At 44.2% G+C, this 14,476-nt stretch overlaps 1 protein-coding gene and 1 pseudogene across 1 annotated transcript in view; both read left to right on the forward strand.

Annotated features, from left to right (window-relative positions):
- RABL2B (RAB, member of RAS oncogene family like 2B) overlaps positions 1 to 3,528 on the forward strand; it is a 13,035-nt gene extending 9,507 nt beyond the window's left edge. The window contains exons 5-9 of the mRNA XM_007453868.1: positions 1 to 51; positions 2,234 to 2,345; positions 2,685 to 2,782; positions 3,183 to 3,266; positions 3,448 to 3,528. The exon at positions 1 to 51 is cut by the window's left edge and continues 3 nt beyond it. Of these exons, the coding sequence (XP_007453930.1) occupies positions 1 to 51; positions 2,234 to 2,345; positions 2,685 to 2,782; positions 3,183 to 3,266; positions 3,448 to 3,528 (426 nt within the window). The remainder of the gene's footprint in view (positions 52 to 2,233; positions 2,346 to 2,684; positions 2,783 to 3,182; positions 3,267 to 3,447) is intronic.
- Positions 3,529 to 8,155: 4,627 nt separating this feature from the next.
- LOC103081578 (glucose 1,6-bisphosphate synthase-like) lies at positions 8,156 to 11,677 on the forward strand (annotated as a pseudogene).
- The last annotated feature ends 2,799 nt before the right edge of the window (positions 11,678 to 14,476 follow it).

Raw genomic sequence — 14,476 nt, forward strand, 5'->3', positions numbered from 1 at the left:
TTCCAGAGCATGCACGCCTCCTACTACCACAAGGCCCACGCCTGCATCATGGTATGAAACCAACTGGAGGGCAAAGGCTCTGGGCAGGTCTGGCCTGAAGGGTGAAGGGATAAAGGGCCCAGCAGGACTGAGCCCTCCTCACTAGGGCTGGGTGCTGGAGGGAAGGATTAGCGCAGGCTTCAGGCTGCACGTGCTTCCCAGAGGTCCGGAGTGAGAACACGCCAGGGCCAGCTTCTCTTCCATGGGTGGGGGGTTGGGGGATGTGTGGAGCCACCGTTCCAGCGGGAGGAGGAAGTTCAGGGCCTCATCATCAGGCAGAGCATCTGAGAGTCCAACACAGTCCCTCCCTAATGGAGGCCTCCCTGCGCAGGCAAGCTCCTGAGGCCTCCCTCATCCGCTGCTCTCTAGGGGCAGATGCTGGGGCTGAGCAGGCTCTGGTTCCCAGGGAGCTTTCCCCTCCGAAATGGCCCCCTCCTCCCTCTCAGCCTCTCACTTTGCTGTCTAGAGCACAGCCCTCAGAGGTCCAGCCCAGTAGCCAGCAGGTAACAAGTGCCGCAGGAGAGCCTGACACTCAGCTATGGCAAGGGCCACAAATAGAGAGGGGAACTGTAAACCTGTGTCCTTTAGGACCTCCTGCCCACAAACTCACTGGCTCCTTTCTCAGGCTCTTCTGTCCCTTAAGCACAAGATCTCTTGAAATTTTCCAAAATTTAATGCTAGTACCTATAATGGGACAAAACAAAAGAGGGTAACAGGGTAAAAGGCAAATGGGGGCAGACCAGTGCCAGCAGCCGTGACCTCTTGCCTCTGACACACCTCCATTAGCTCCTTTTGGGCCCTCTTCTGAGACCTGGGGTGTTTGTATGTGCAGGTGCCTACCACCAGCCCCAGCCTGCTGTAGGGGGCCTTGCCGGTAGAAAGCGCTCAGCCTCTTGTGACCACATGGGGACCTGATAGTCCCAGAGGGAGCTGGGGTTCCACCTTGAAACCCCAAAGGGTATGCTTCTCAGCCTAACCAGCTCCTCAGCTCTCAAAACAAGGAAAGGAAGCTCAGGAAACCAGACCTGGACAAAGTGTGACTGACACGGACCATGGCAGGCAGCCATGGGAGGTGTGAAGCAGATTCCGGAAGTTTCATCACAAGCGTATTTTACAAGAAGTCTTTATTGGGAATTCAAGACAAAGTAGTCATTTATTGAAATTGGGCCTGGAGAGTACCATAGATGAGCCTCTCAGGTGGACCTCCTGCTGCCTCAGGTGTGACAGCTGCTGACCAGAGCCCACTGCCGTGCAGGCAGAATCCCTGGCCCTGGACACGGTTACTCCCGTGAAGGGCTGGGTTGTTTAGAAGTAAGATCTGCCATTCCAGCAGGTTACAGGTTGTGCATCTCAGTCTACTGTTGTGCTGGGGCAGTTTGGACATGTGAGTCTCTTCTGGAGGTTGGCTGGGCAACAGAAAGCTGGCCTTTGAGGGGCTCCTGTGAGGGGCTTGGAGGGTCCCTGCAGCAGCAATTTGAAGCATCTTGGGGCCTCTGTCCTCCTGCCCGAGAGCTGGTCCCGGCGCCCGTGCTTCTTGCGGGCACTTTTAAATAGGTAAAAACTATAAATTTAGAAAGTTAGCAAAATTATGATAAAAAAGCTACAAAATAATAAAAGTACTTCTGCAAAGTCTAAAAGACAAAATTAAAAGTTTATAATTAAAAGTAAATCAAAATAACTGAAAGGAAATTCTAGAAACATTTAAGATTATCATAGAGGAGGTGTTTTGGTTTTTTCTGGCCACACCACACGTGGCATGTGGGATCTTGGTTCCCCAACCAGGGATCGAACCCACGCTCCCTGCGTTGGAAGTGTGGAGTCTTAACCACTGGACCAGCAGGGAAGTCCCATTATAAAGGAGTTTTTAAACAAAGTTTAAGCAGTAGTTAGACTATGAAAAAAACAAAAAACTTAACCATTTGTAATAGACTTATCAATGAGTAAATGATACAATAAGTAAAATGATAAAATCTGGTTAAAATAGGTAAATAAGGTTAGGTGACAAGATGAAGGTTCTAGAAGGTGAGAAGGGTGGGCAAGGCATAGCCTTTGTGCTTAGAGGGGATGCGGCTCAGAGTGGTGCATGGTCCGAGTTGCCAAGCCCGTGTTTGCCTGCTTGTGTGTGTGTCACCCGGGGGTGGCATGCAGAGACATTGATGCGCTTGGGCTGTCTTCTTTCCTCTGCTAATTGCAGGTATTTGATGTGCAGAGGAAAATCACCTACAAGAACCTGAGCACCTGGTATACAGAGCTTCGGGAGTTCAGGCCAGAGATTCCATGCCTTGTGGTGGCCAATAAAATCGATGGTGAGGCCACCCTACATCTAGGTGCCAGCAATTCATGGGGGGACCCACCATCACACGTTTCCTCTTCCTTTCCTGGGCCAGCAAACCGTCAATGGTCCATTCTTTTTCCCGACACACAGCCCTTGGTTTCTTGCCATCACTGCCCTCCCAGTAAGGATCCAAGTGAGCCAACCTGCCTTCTCGAGACACAGATCCCAGTGAAATGAACTCTTTTTAAGACACGCCCCCTGGTTGTCCCTGCTCATTCCTCTTCCGAGAATGGGGACCTCCAGTGACCCGCCCTGCAAAATTCTCCCTTTGCCTTTGTAGACAGGCCCATGTCCTACCTTCTCTCTACAGCAGACATAAAGATGACCCAAAAAAGCTTCAGTTTTGCCAGGAAGTTCTCCCTGCCCCTGTACTTTGTCTCAGCTGCTGATGGTACCAACGTTGTGAAGGTAATGGGAGACTGCAGAGACAGTCTCGTAAGGCCGGGGAAGGCCTGGTGCTGAAGTTACCCGGGAAGCGATGGAGAGGAGGGCTGGCTGCAGGGATGGTGGAGAGGACGGGCACTGTTGTGGGGGCTGTGCTGAGCATGTGGTGACAGGAAGCGGTCGTGTGAGTATTGACAGTAGGGGCGGTGGTGGGTTGGGCTTGGTGAAGAAAAGGTACGTTGACCATGCGTGGGGTCAGGGTGACAGGGAAAAGGTGAATTGAGGAGTGACCTTGCTGATTTTAGGGTGGAGTACTGTCTGGACATATGATGGGGACGGGGCCAGTGGGTACAGGGCAGGCAGAGTCCAGGCCACTGGTCCCACGGCCTTGTTTTCCTTCCCGCCGCCTTCACCTTACCTCCAGCTCTTCAGCGATGCAATTCGATTAGCTGTGTCTTACAAACAGAACTCCCGGGACTTCATGGATGAAGTTTTGCAGGAGCTTGAGGTAGGTCAGGCCCGGATGTCAGGTGGCGTGGGAAGCGGCTTCCCTTCACAGGGGTGAGAGCACAACCCAACAGACCGACTTTGCAGGCCACACGTGCTCGTCGAGGGCCCTGCCCCTAGAGGTGTCAGAGCTACAGTTGGGCAAATGCAAGGCCAGGCCTCACCTGCAACCTTGTTCACAGAGCATCAGCTTGGAGCAGAAGGAGGAGGATATGCTGGGCAAAGAGCAGCGTGGCCGTGTCCAGAGCCCATCTCCCTCCTGAGCCACAGAAGGAGGCCTCTCTCCACGGCCGACTTGGGGGGGTGGATGGAGTTCAGAATACCCCTCCCTTCGGCAGTCCTTCAGCTCTCACGTGAGACATTCTTCCAGGCCATCCCCTTCTATGCCTCCTACAGACCCAGCCATCCCGTTTGCTCCCCCACTTCCATGGCCCATGAGACCTGACCCTTCACAGTTGTTCTCTCCCCTGTAGTCGGGCAGGGAAGGGGTCAACACCAGCAAGTGCCATCAACAGGTGTAAGAGGTCCACACCAGACCCTGAGGCAGAATTAAGGATGGACCCTCCAGGTTATGTGGGACAGTGAAGAAAATTGGGGAACATTCTGTGTGTGTCTCTTAAATAAAAGGAAATCTAGGTGTTTTTTTTTTCCCCTCCCAGAGCTGACCTCAGGGCCTATTTGTTGCATTTCTACCAAGGGAATGATTTCTAATTCCTGACTATCCTTTTTCCTCTTTAGTCTCCCAACGAAACCAACCATTTTAAGAAAATGGTTTTGAGCAGAGAGCTGTTCATTCCGTAAGTTTTTCCAGAGTTCTTCTAGGTACAGCCAGTACATTGATGAACAGCGAGGCCAAGATCACAGGCCCAAGTTTGTTGTTAACATCACGTGAAAGCAGGTGACTGGTCTGGCCATAGTAATACACAAACATCATAGTTGTAAACATCAAGGGTTAATGTGGCCACACCACAAGGCACACCTGTTTGCATTGTAAGAAATTGACGTTAGGAAAGCTTCCTTTAAAACCCCTGTTTCAACAAAGGAGGATTTCCTTCATTTTTCTTGAGGACTAGTGTGGACATTGTACCTCCTTGGGTGGCAAGGGCTGCTGAGAACTCTCATGCTGCCTTTTCCATTTATCTCCAGGACTTGTGGTTCACTAGGATGCTTTTATGATCATCTTGTACATCATTTCCATTTTTAAAATTTATTTTTATTTACACTGAATAGATGTGCATGTTTTGTGGCTATGGATTTCTCTGAGCAAAGAGTCACAAGAGAACGAGCGGATCATCAGCCACGTTAGTAAGGGGAGACTGCCGTGACCTGTCGTGTTATCTCTAGATTTATTGTCACAGAGACCATTTACGTGGAATTTAGTGTTCTTAAAAGAATGGGTATTTGGGAGTCAAGAACAAGCATTTTTACCCTTTAGATTACTGATGCTTACAGTTTCAACTTCACAGATTTAACCCGACCAGGAAATTTCAGGAATGCGTTACCCTGGTGAGATGTACTTTTAAAAACAACAACAACAGAAACAACCCTTTAGTTATTATAAATGGTTAATAAGTGTTTTTTAAATATAATGGCTTCACTGAGATATAATTCAAAAACCATATAATTCACCATCAGTATTGGCTTTACGTAACCATTTTGCATCAGGTTCCCTGGAAGCAAAGCCTGAGAAGGCAGTTCTTGTTCAGATGACTCATTGTGGCAGTTTTCTGTCTCTGCTGGGGACCAGCTTCAGTCTCCCCCTTCCTAGGGAAGCTCTGGAGGACAAACTGCCCCACAAGGATGGTCCCTCTTTGAGACCAGGGCCCTTTTTGTGCCAGTTGGCCAAGTGTGTGAGGAGGAGGTGGAAGGGGTGACTCGTAGTGTCCAGGGCAAAGGGGCTCCTGTTTTAGCAAGGACAGTTCCCTGGGGAAAGGGCAGCTGTGAGTTTCAACACTCAAAGTAGGTAGGGGATAAGTGCTCAGGCAGGGTGCCAGCAATATCCATGGCCACCTACCCATACATTGCTCAAATCCACCTGCTCGTTAAAGATCCTTTCATCCTGACATACAGGAACACCACCCCTGAGTCTTTTTTAAATAATTTATTGAGGTGAAATTACATAACACAAAATTAAAGTACACAATGCAGTGCCATTTAGTACAGTTACAGTGTTGTGCAACTATCACCTCTATCTAGTTCTAAAACGTTTCCATCGCTCTGAAGTAAAACCCCTTTACTCATTAAGTAGTTTCCAACACTCCCTCCCCTCAGCCCCTTTTAAATACTGATCTACATTCTTTCTGCTTCCATGGATTTGTCTATTCTGGATATTTCATGTAAGTGAAATAAAACAACACATGACCTGTTGTGTCTTTCACTCCGGCATGTTTTCAAGATTCACGCATACGTCCTGTGCTTCATTCCTTTCTGGGGCTAAACACTGTTCCTTGTATTAAATACCACAAGTTGTCTATCCATCCATCTATTGATGGATGTTTGGATCCATCTTTCAGCTATTGCGAATAGTGCTGCTATGAACATGCTTATACATGTGCTTATGTGAGCAGTTTTCAATTCTTTTGGGTGTCAGAGTCTGCTCAGGCTGCTGTAACAAAATACCATTGACTGGGTGGCTTACAACAGGTATTTATTTCTCACAGTTCTGGAGGCTGGGAAGTCTAAGATCAAGGTGCTGGCAAGGTAGGGTTCATTCTGAAGCCTCTTCTCTTGGCTTGTAGGCAGCTGCCATCTCACTGTGTGCCCACGTGACCTCTTTGTGTTCAGGTAGATTCCTCTTAAAAGACTATATCCTGGGACTTACCTGATGGCGCAGTGGTTAAGAATCTGCTTGCCAGTGCCGGGGCCCGGGTTTGAGCCCGGGTCCAGGAAGATCCCACGTGCCACGGAGCAGCTAAGCCCGTGCTCCACCACTACTGAGCCTGTGCTCTAGAGCCTGTGCCCCACGACGAGAAGCCAACGCAGTGAGAAACCCGCGCACCGCAACAAAGATAGCCCCCGCTCGCCACACTTAGAGAAAGCCCACGCGCAGCAACCAAGACTCAACACAGCCAAAAAATAGTTTTTTTAAAAAAGACTATATCCTGTGACCCCCATCATGACATCCTAATTAGGGCCCCACCCTTATGACCTCATTTAACCTTAATTACTTCCTGAAGACTGTGTCTCCAAATACAATCACATGAGGGTAAGGGCTTCAACATTTAAATTGGGGGGGTGGGGGAGGAGGGCATAGCACAGTGATCTAGGAGTGGAATTACAAGATCATATACTGGGACTTTCCTAGTGGCACAGTGGTTAAGAATCCTCCTGCCAGTGCAGGGGACACAGGTTCCATCCCTGGTCCAGGAAGATCCCACGTGCCATGGAGCAACTAAGCCCATGTGCCACAACTACTGAGCCCGTGCGCCTAGAGCCTGTGCTCCACAACAAGAGAGGCCACCACAATGAGAAGCCCACGCTCACCACAACTAGAGAAAGCCCGCGCGCAGCTTTCAACACAGCCAAAATCAAATAAATAAATTTATTTTTAAAAAAAAGAATATCATATAGTAATTTTATGTGTAAACTTTTGAGGAATTGCCAATGTGTTTTCCACAGTGGAACCACCATTTTACACCATTTTACATTGCTGTCCTACAAGCAATGTACAAGAGTTCCAATTTCCCACATCCTTGCTAGCACTTGTTATTTTCCATTTTTAAAGATAAGCCATCTTAGTAGTTATGAAGTGGTGCTTCACTGTGGTTTTGAGATACATTTCCCCTTCATTTGTATTATTTATTTGGAGAAACAAATATTCGAGTATTTTGCTTTTTTTTTTTTTTTTTTTTTTTTTTCCCCCGGTACGCGGGCCTCTCACCGTTGTGGCCTCTCCCGTTGCGGAGCAAGGCTCCGGACGCGCAGGCCCAGCGGCCATGGCTCACGGGCCCAGCCGCTCCGCGGCATGTGGGATCCTCCCAGACCGGGGCACGAACCCGTGTCCCCTGCATCGGCAGGCGGACTCTCAACCACTGCGCCACCAGGGAAGACCCCTTGAGTTAATTTTTATATATAGTATAATGCAGGGATCCAGCTTCCTACCTTTGCATGTGGATATCCAATTGTCCTAGCAATATTTGTCAAGAACACTATTCTTTTCTGTCTGAATGGTCTTGCCACCTTTGTCAAAAATCAATTGGTCATAGTTGTATGAGTTTATTTCTGGACTCTCAATTCTATTCCATTGGTCTAGATGTCTATCCTTATGCCAATACCACACTATTTCAATTACTGTAGCTTTGTAGTACAGTTTTGAACTTGGAAAGTATGAGTCCTTCAACTTCTTTCTAAAGATTGTTTTGACATCTTAACAATATTAAGTCTTCCAATTCATGAACACTGGATGTCTTTCCTTTTTTTTCCCATTTTTTTATATCTTTAACTTCTTTCATCAGTGTTTGTACTTTTCACGTATGAATCTCTCACTTCTTGGTTAAATTTATTTCCAGATTTTTTTAGATGCTATTTACTTTTTTATTTATCCCTTGCTGTTTATAGAAACAGCTGACTTTTGTGTGTTGATCTTGTACCCTGAAACTTTGCTGAATTCTTTTATTAATTCTAATAGTTTTCCTGCGCATACTTTGGGGTTTTTCTATAAATAGAATCATATCATGTGCATATTGAAAAGGTTTTACTTCTTCCTTTCCAATGTGGGTGACTTTTATTTCCTTTTCTTGCCTAACGCCTCTGACTGGAATTTCCAGTACTATGTTGAATTAAATAGTAAAAGCAGCCATCCTTGTTTTGTTCCTGATCTTAGGGGGAAATTTTTCAGTTTTTCACCACTGAGTGTGATGTTAGCTATGGATTTTTCATATGGCCTTTAGCATGTTGTGTAAGTTCCCTTCTATTCCTGATTTTCTGAGTGCTTTCATTATAAAAGGCCGCTGGATTTTGTCTAATGCTCTTCCTGCATTAATTGAGATGACTGTGTGGTCTTTCCACCTCACTTCTATCAATGTAGTGAATCACATTGATTGATTTTTTATATTGAGCCACCCTTTGCAAACCAGTAAACAATGCCAAAACAAAAGAGCAATTTGAAAATCTGTTACTGAATGGGACAAACAAGGAGTTTCTTTGTTGCTGGATGACTTTTGGAGCTGCAGGACTTGGTTCTGCTCTGGTGGCAGGGTTTTGCTATATTAATGACCTTACAGTAATCCAGTCAACACAGAAGATGCACAAATACCTTGAGAGATGTTGAGAAACTTTGTCTTGGGTATGACAGCTGGGGTCAAGTAACTAACAGCTGCAGTGTCCAAAGACTTCCTAAACTCACCATTTCAGTCTTGCTGGCTAAAGATGTTTCTGTGTACCTTTTTCCAAAATAAGTTCCTACATCATATGCAGTCCAGGAGCTCAAAGCAGTTGGAGGTGTGATGATTACTGCCTCTCACAATGGCAAGGAAGACAACAGACAAAGGGTTTATTGGGAAACTGGTGTTTAGATCACATCTCCTCATGATGAAGAAAGTCCAAAACGCATAGAGGACTGTGTGGAACCCTGGAATGCTTCCTGGAATAATGATTTAGTGAATGCCAGCCTACTGGAGAGAGACTCACTCTCTGCAGGACATTACAGGAGACACGTGGAAGATCTGAAAAAGACTGATTTTCACAGGGAATCAAACTCAAAGACCACCTTGAAATTTGTACATATATCTTTTCATGGGGTCGGACATGACTATGTGCAGTTGACTCTGCACGTGTTTGGTTTTAAGCCTCCAATTCCACTACCCGAACAAAAAGATCCTTATCCAGACTTTTCTACCATTAAATGCCCAAATATGAAGGAGAATCTGTGCTGGAAATTTCCCGGAGACTGGCAGAGAAAGAAAATGCTCAGATAGTGCTGTCCACAGGTCCCAATGCAGACCAGCTGGCTGTGGCAGAACTCCAGGAGGATGGTCAATGGAAAGTTTTCACGGGGAATGAGTTGGCAACTTTGTTTGGTGGGGGGTGGGGGTGGGGGTGGATATTTGATTGCCGGAAAAATAAATCAAGAAATTCTGATGTGAATAATGTTTATATGTTAGCCTCCACGGTCTCTCTTCCAAAATTTTGTATCCAGTTGCACTTAAAGAAGGATTTTAGGGACTTCCCTGGTGGTGCAGTGGTTAAGAATCTGCCTGCCAGTGCAGGGGACACAGGTTCGAGCCCTGCTCCAGGAAGATCCCACGTGCCATGGAGCAACTAAGCCCGTGCGCCTCAACTATTGAGCCTGTGCTCTAGAGCCTACAAGCCACTACTGAGCCCACGTACCACAACTACTGAAGCTCACGTGCCTAGAGCCCGTGCTCTACAATAAGAGAAGCCACCAAAATGAGAAGCCCTCACACCACAACAAAGAGTAGCCCCTGCTTGCCGCAGCTAGAGAAAGCCCATGTGCAGCAATGAAGACCCAACAGCAGCCGAAAATAAAATACATAAATAGATAAATTGATTTTTTTTAAAAAGAAGGATTTTTATTTTGAAGAAATATTAGCAGACTTTAAATGGCTAGGAAGTAGGATAAAAGACCTGGAAAATGGGAAAGAAGTCATTCTTGCATTTAAAAAGTCCATTGCTTTTCTGTGTGGAACTTCAATTTTGAATAAAGATGGGGTGAGTACAGCCATTGTTGTGGCTGAGGTGTTATCTTAACTGGAAACCATAAGCATAACACTGAGCCAGCAACCGATTAAGGTTTGTGAAAAATATGATTATCATATTTCAAAAACTTCATATTTCTTGTGTTTTGATCTGACTACCAACAAATGCATATTTGAAAGTCTTCACAATCTTGATTCTCTGAAAGAATATCCATCATATTGCGTACATGGGACATTACCTGTGAATATGACAGCAGCCAGCCTAATAAGAAGTCAATGCTGGACTTCCCTGGTGGTGCAGTGGTTAAGAATCCCCCTGCCAATGCAGCGGACACGGGTTCAAGCTCTGGTTCAGGAAGATCCCACATGCCACTGAGCAACTAAGCCCGTGCGCCACAACTACTGAGCCTGAGCTCTAGAGCCCGTGAACCACAACTACTGAGCCCACATGACACAACTACTGAAGCCTGCACACCTAGAGCCCGTGCATCACAACAAGAGAAACCACTGCTGTGAGGAGCCCGCGCACCACAACGAAGAGTAGCCCCCCACCCCCGCTCGCCGCAACTAGAGAAAGCCCGCGTGCAGCAACAAAGACCCAATGCAGCCAAAGATAAATAAATAAATTTATAAAAAAGAAAGAAATCAGTGCTGCCTGTGAATAAAAATAACCAAATGATTACATTTGTTACCAAACTCAGGTTCAGCTGTTCACCGCTCAAAAGCCAATAATCGAGAGGCAAGTGTCAGTAGACAGGAAAGATGTTTTAATCAGAAAAGCCGGCAATCTGGGGAGAAGGCAGACTCATATCCCCAGACCAAATCCAAAGATTCTACTCAGCCATGACAGTTTTTAAAGGGAAAAGCGAGAGGGGGGAGAATCTCAGTGAATCATCGAGGCAGGAGGCTGTGTTCCGCATCCTTCCCTATTGCGTGCAGGCTGGCTGACTCTCCCTCCTGACGCCCGTCTTGCCCATGTGATCTGCCTGCAGGGTTGCTAAGGGGGTTGTTGGGGATAGAGAGCTGGTCATTCTTTACTTAATTCTTTATTCTTAGTTCTTTTTATCTAGGAAAAGAATAAAAAGGTTAATTAGGTTCTTTCAAGTTTAGAGGGGAAGAGAAATGGGCAAAAGAGCTACTTTCACACTTGCTTTTCAAAATGCTGTTTTGCTATTCTTCAGGCAAGCAAGACAAAACCAAAGATAAAGTATTATGCAGAGAAGCGCACATCATCCAACCAGAGTGTCGCTGCCTTTACTGAAACAAGAATTGAAGAAATTCATTGAGGCTCTTCAATTAATTAATCAATTAATCAATAGTTGATCTAAGGAAGGAATGGAAAATTTTACTTGAGCCAATTTGAGGATTACTACCCAGGAGACAGTCTTTCAGAAAGCCCTGAGGACTGTTGTGCCCATTTTTGGTCAAAGAACAGTTATATACATTTTTGAGACAAAGTGTTATATATCAAATGACATATTGATAGTTTACACAATCCAGATCTGCGTGTACAAAGGCAGTAGTGGGTCGTCTTTGCTCCTTACAAGATTAGGAAGGAAGATTCTCACCTAAGGAGGTCTGGTTAAGGCAGATGCACAGCACACACTAAAGGGTCTGAAGAGGCCCAGACCGGGAGAGAGAAATTTTAAGTTTAATTGTTTCTTGTCTTGCCACAAAATGTGAATTTTATTTCATCACTCTGATTAAAAATGTTCTTGAGCCCAGTAAAACTGGACTGACCTGGCACTCTGTTTAGGTGTACACCCGTCCGTCGTTGCTTTCGCTGGCACTTGGGACAGAAAAACCAAGCTGCGCCTGGACCTCGTGTTAGCATTCTTTATCTCATCTGGCTGAGTGTCTTTTTTTCCTTTTAATTTCTTCTGTTTTGGTCAAGTAACTAAACAAACTGTATAAATTTGAAATGAAATGGTCTGGAGGGAAATTATTCAAACTTTTCATAATCTTGAACGAAACTCATTACATTAGAAGTGTCAGAGCAACACAGTGTTCTTCCTTTAACAAAAACATAACAAAAGTGAGTTTACTAACTAAAGTGTGATTAAGCTTAGTTCCAGTGTCTTGTAATTGTGTATAGCACATTTTATTTATTTATTTGGCTGCGCCGGGTCTTAGTTGCCGCACATGGGATCTTCATTGCTGGGTGTAAGATCTTCGTTGCGGCACGCGGTACCTTTTTAGTTGTGGCATGCAGGCTCTTTTAGTTGCGGCATGCGGGATCTAGTTCCCTGACCAGGGATCAAACCCAGGCCCCTGCATTAGGAGCGTGGAGTCTTAACAAGTGGACCACCAGGGAAGTCCCTATAGCACATTTTTAAAAGAAGCATGTGTTATGTATTTAATTGTAGAGTTACTTAAGGAAATTAATCCATTAAATTGGCAAGAAAATGGCACTGTTCCCAGATCACTGTGGAAACGTGTTATTGTTACATCATAGGTATTTATTTACAAATTAGAATATCTGAAACAGGGCATTTAGCACTTCTATATGTGGCTTCAGCACCTCTGTTGAAGATACTCTTGGTGCAGTATACATTTATTGTATATTTTAAAAATCCTGTTGTTTACTGAACATAAAACAATAGGCGACACTCCTGGTGGCTTTGTTCTTGTCGCATTTCTTGGAACCTTCTCAGGGTCTGGTGTGAACTGAAATGATGTTCCTGCATTGAAGACGATTTAATCAGTTCATTTTTAGGCAGCTAGAGAAAAATCTTTTGAACTATTTAGGTGCTTCACCTCTATTAAATGGATTTGCTGATTTAAGTAAAGAAAAAAATCAGAGCTGAGAAAGGAGCTGGAATTTATTTAGAAGACTAACTTCTGAATTATATTTTTGTAAGTAGATTTATGCTAATATTACTAAGAAATAAAACAAACAGATTTTAGGTGTTATGAAACACTAAAACTCCAGTTTATTGTAATATTTTTCTGACCTGAACAAAATTTCTGATCATATAAGAACCATTTATCATTTTTAATGTGGAAAAAAATTTATGGAAGGTCATTTTTGGTTGATTCTGCAGTCTTCTGAAAAAAGACTTTAATAGAGAAGTGCTGTTTAATCTTAAAGTATATTCTGTCCTACATAATTCACAGAATACTTAAACACACGTGGTATAGTTTAAGAGGTAACAATCATAAGGCCTTGAATGTAATCATACTAAACAAATTACCTATAGGAGATAGCAGTGGTATAAGAGAATTTATTTCCTAAAATAATAATAATATAAAGTTTAAACTGATTAGAATGTTCATTAAATCATGGTTTGGTTTGTTGCAGCTATCAGCTAACATTTGGTTGAATGCACATAATCCAAATATAATTTTCAAATTATTATATTGCCACTATTGTTAATTTTTTCCTTCTTTACTTTCTCATAGCTGTGTCTTGTATGATTTAGGTAATGGACAGCTAGCCAAACGTAAACCACCGCTTTTCTGAATGAGTTTGTTTTCAAAGGCTTTGCACTGAAGAAGAAATATGTAGAATTTTTTATTTGCTTTTAAGAATGTAGATTGTCATTTAGGAAATGGCCTCTATTTTACAAAGTGGTATAATACTGTGTATGTGAAAAATGTGTATATTTGGCTTGATATCCGTGTTTCAGTGACTGAAGAACAAAGCAGAGCTGAAATGATACAACAGCCTGTTCATCATCACTAAGCCACGTCTTGATGGTTACTCTCTATGAAGAGCATGGTTTTATTTGAGTGCTTTAATATAACGCAAGATTTAAGTCATCTTAATCAAGGTGAAAAGTTAGAAGCTTGGATCCTTATCTCAAAAATTTAAAAATCCAAAATTAAAATGAACAGAAATCTTACAAATTCCCAAAGTATATAGACTGAGGAATCATCTGATTCCAGCCAAGCTCTGGAGTCTGTCCGAGCATGGTGTTTAGCATGAGCTTAACATAGGGCTCAACGCTTGGCGAACAGGATAACTTCAGTGCCCAGGCCAGCCAGGAGAGACGCAGATGGTAGCCAGCAAGTCCCAGCCTTGGGCTCTGCATTGTTTATCTTTCTCTCTAGGAATAATATCACGGGAATGAATGAATTCTCCTTGATTGCACATATCAGAACTCAATTTTCTAGAGTTTGGGGAAAAAGAAATAATGAGTGGGGCAAGATCAAAGCATATGTTGGAAATTAGCAGTAAAAACAAACAACAGAAAGGTCAGTAAGGCCGCATAGGAAATGCTTCTTGGGAAAAGGGCAAACCTACTTACCACCCAAAAGTAGGGACAAGCTGACTGTGGGCAAGTTGTTGACTTGTGCTTATCTGTTATTCTATGAGCAGATAATGAGTCCATTGTTTTCCTTTATTAGCAAACACTAAAAAGAGACCTAGTTTTACGAGGTGAGAAAAAGTATCCCTTTCACTAATTCAGTCCCTGCTAGCGTGTTGTGTCTTAGGGGCCTATGGGAACTCCGAAGGAGATACAGCCTACAGATACAGCCTACGTGTCCGAAGCCCTGAATTTTATTTTTTTGAGAATACTTATCATTTGCTTAACGATCCCACAGGGAAAGA

The sequence above is a fragment of the Lipotes vexillifer genome, unplaced genomic scaffold (genome assembly GCF_000442215.2).
Source record: "Lipotes vexillifer unplaced genomic scaffold, Lipotes_vexillifer_v1.1 scaffold382, whole genome shotgun sequence".
In the NCBI taxonomy this organism is placed as follows: Eukaryota; Metazoa; Chordata; class Mammalia; order Artiodactyla; family Lipotidae; genus Lipotes; species Lipotes vexillifer.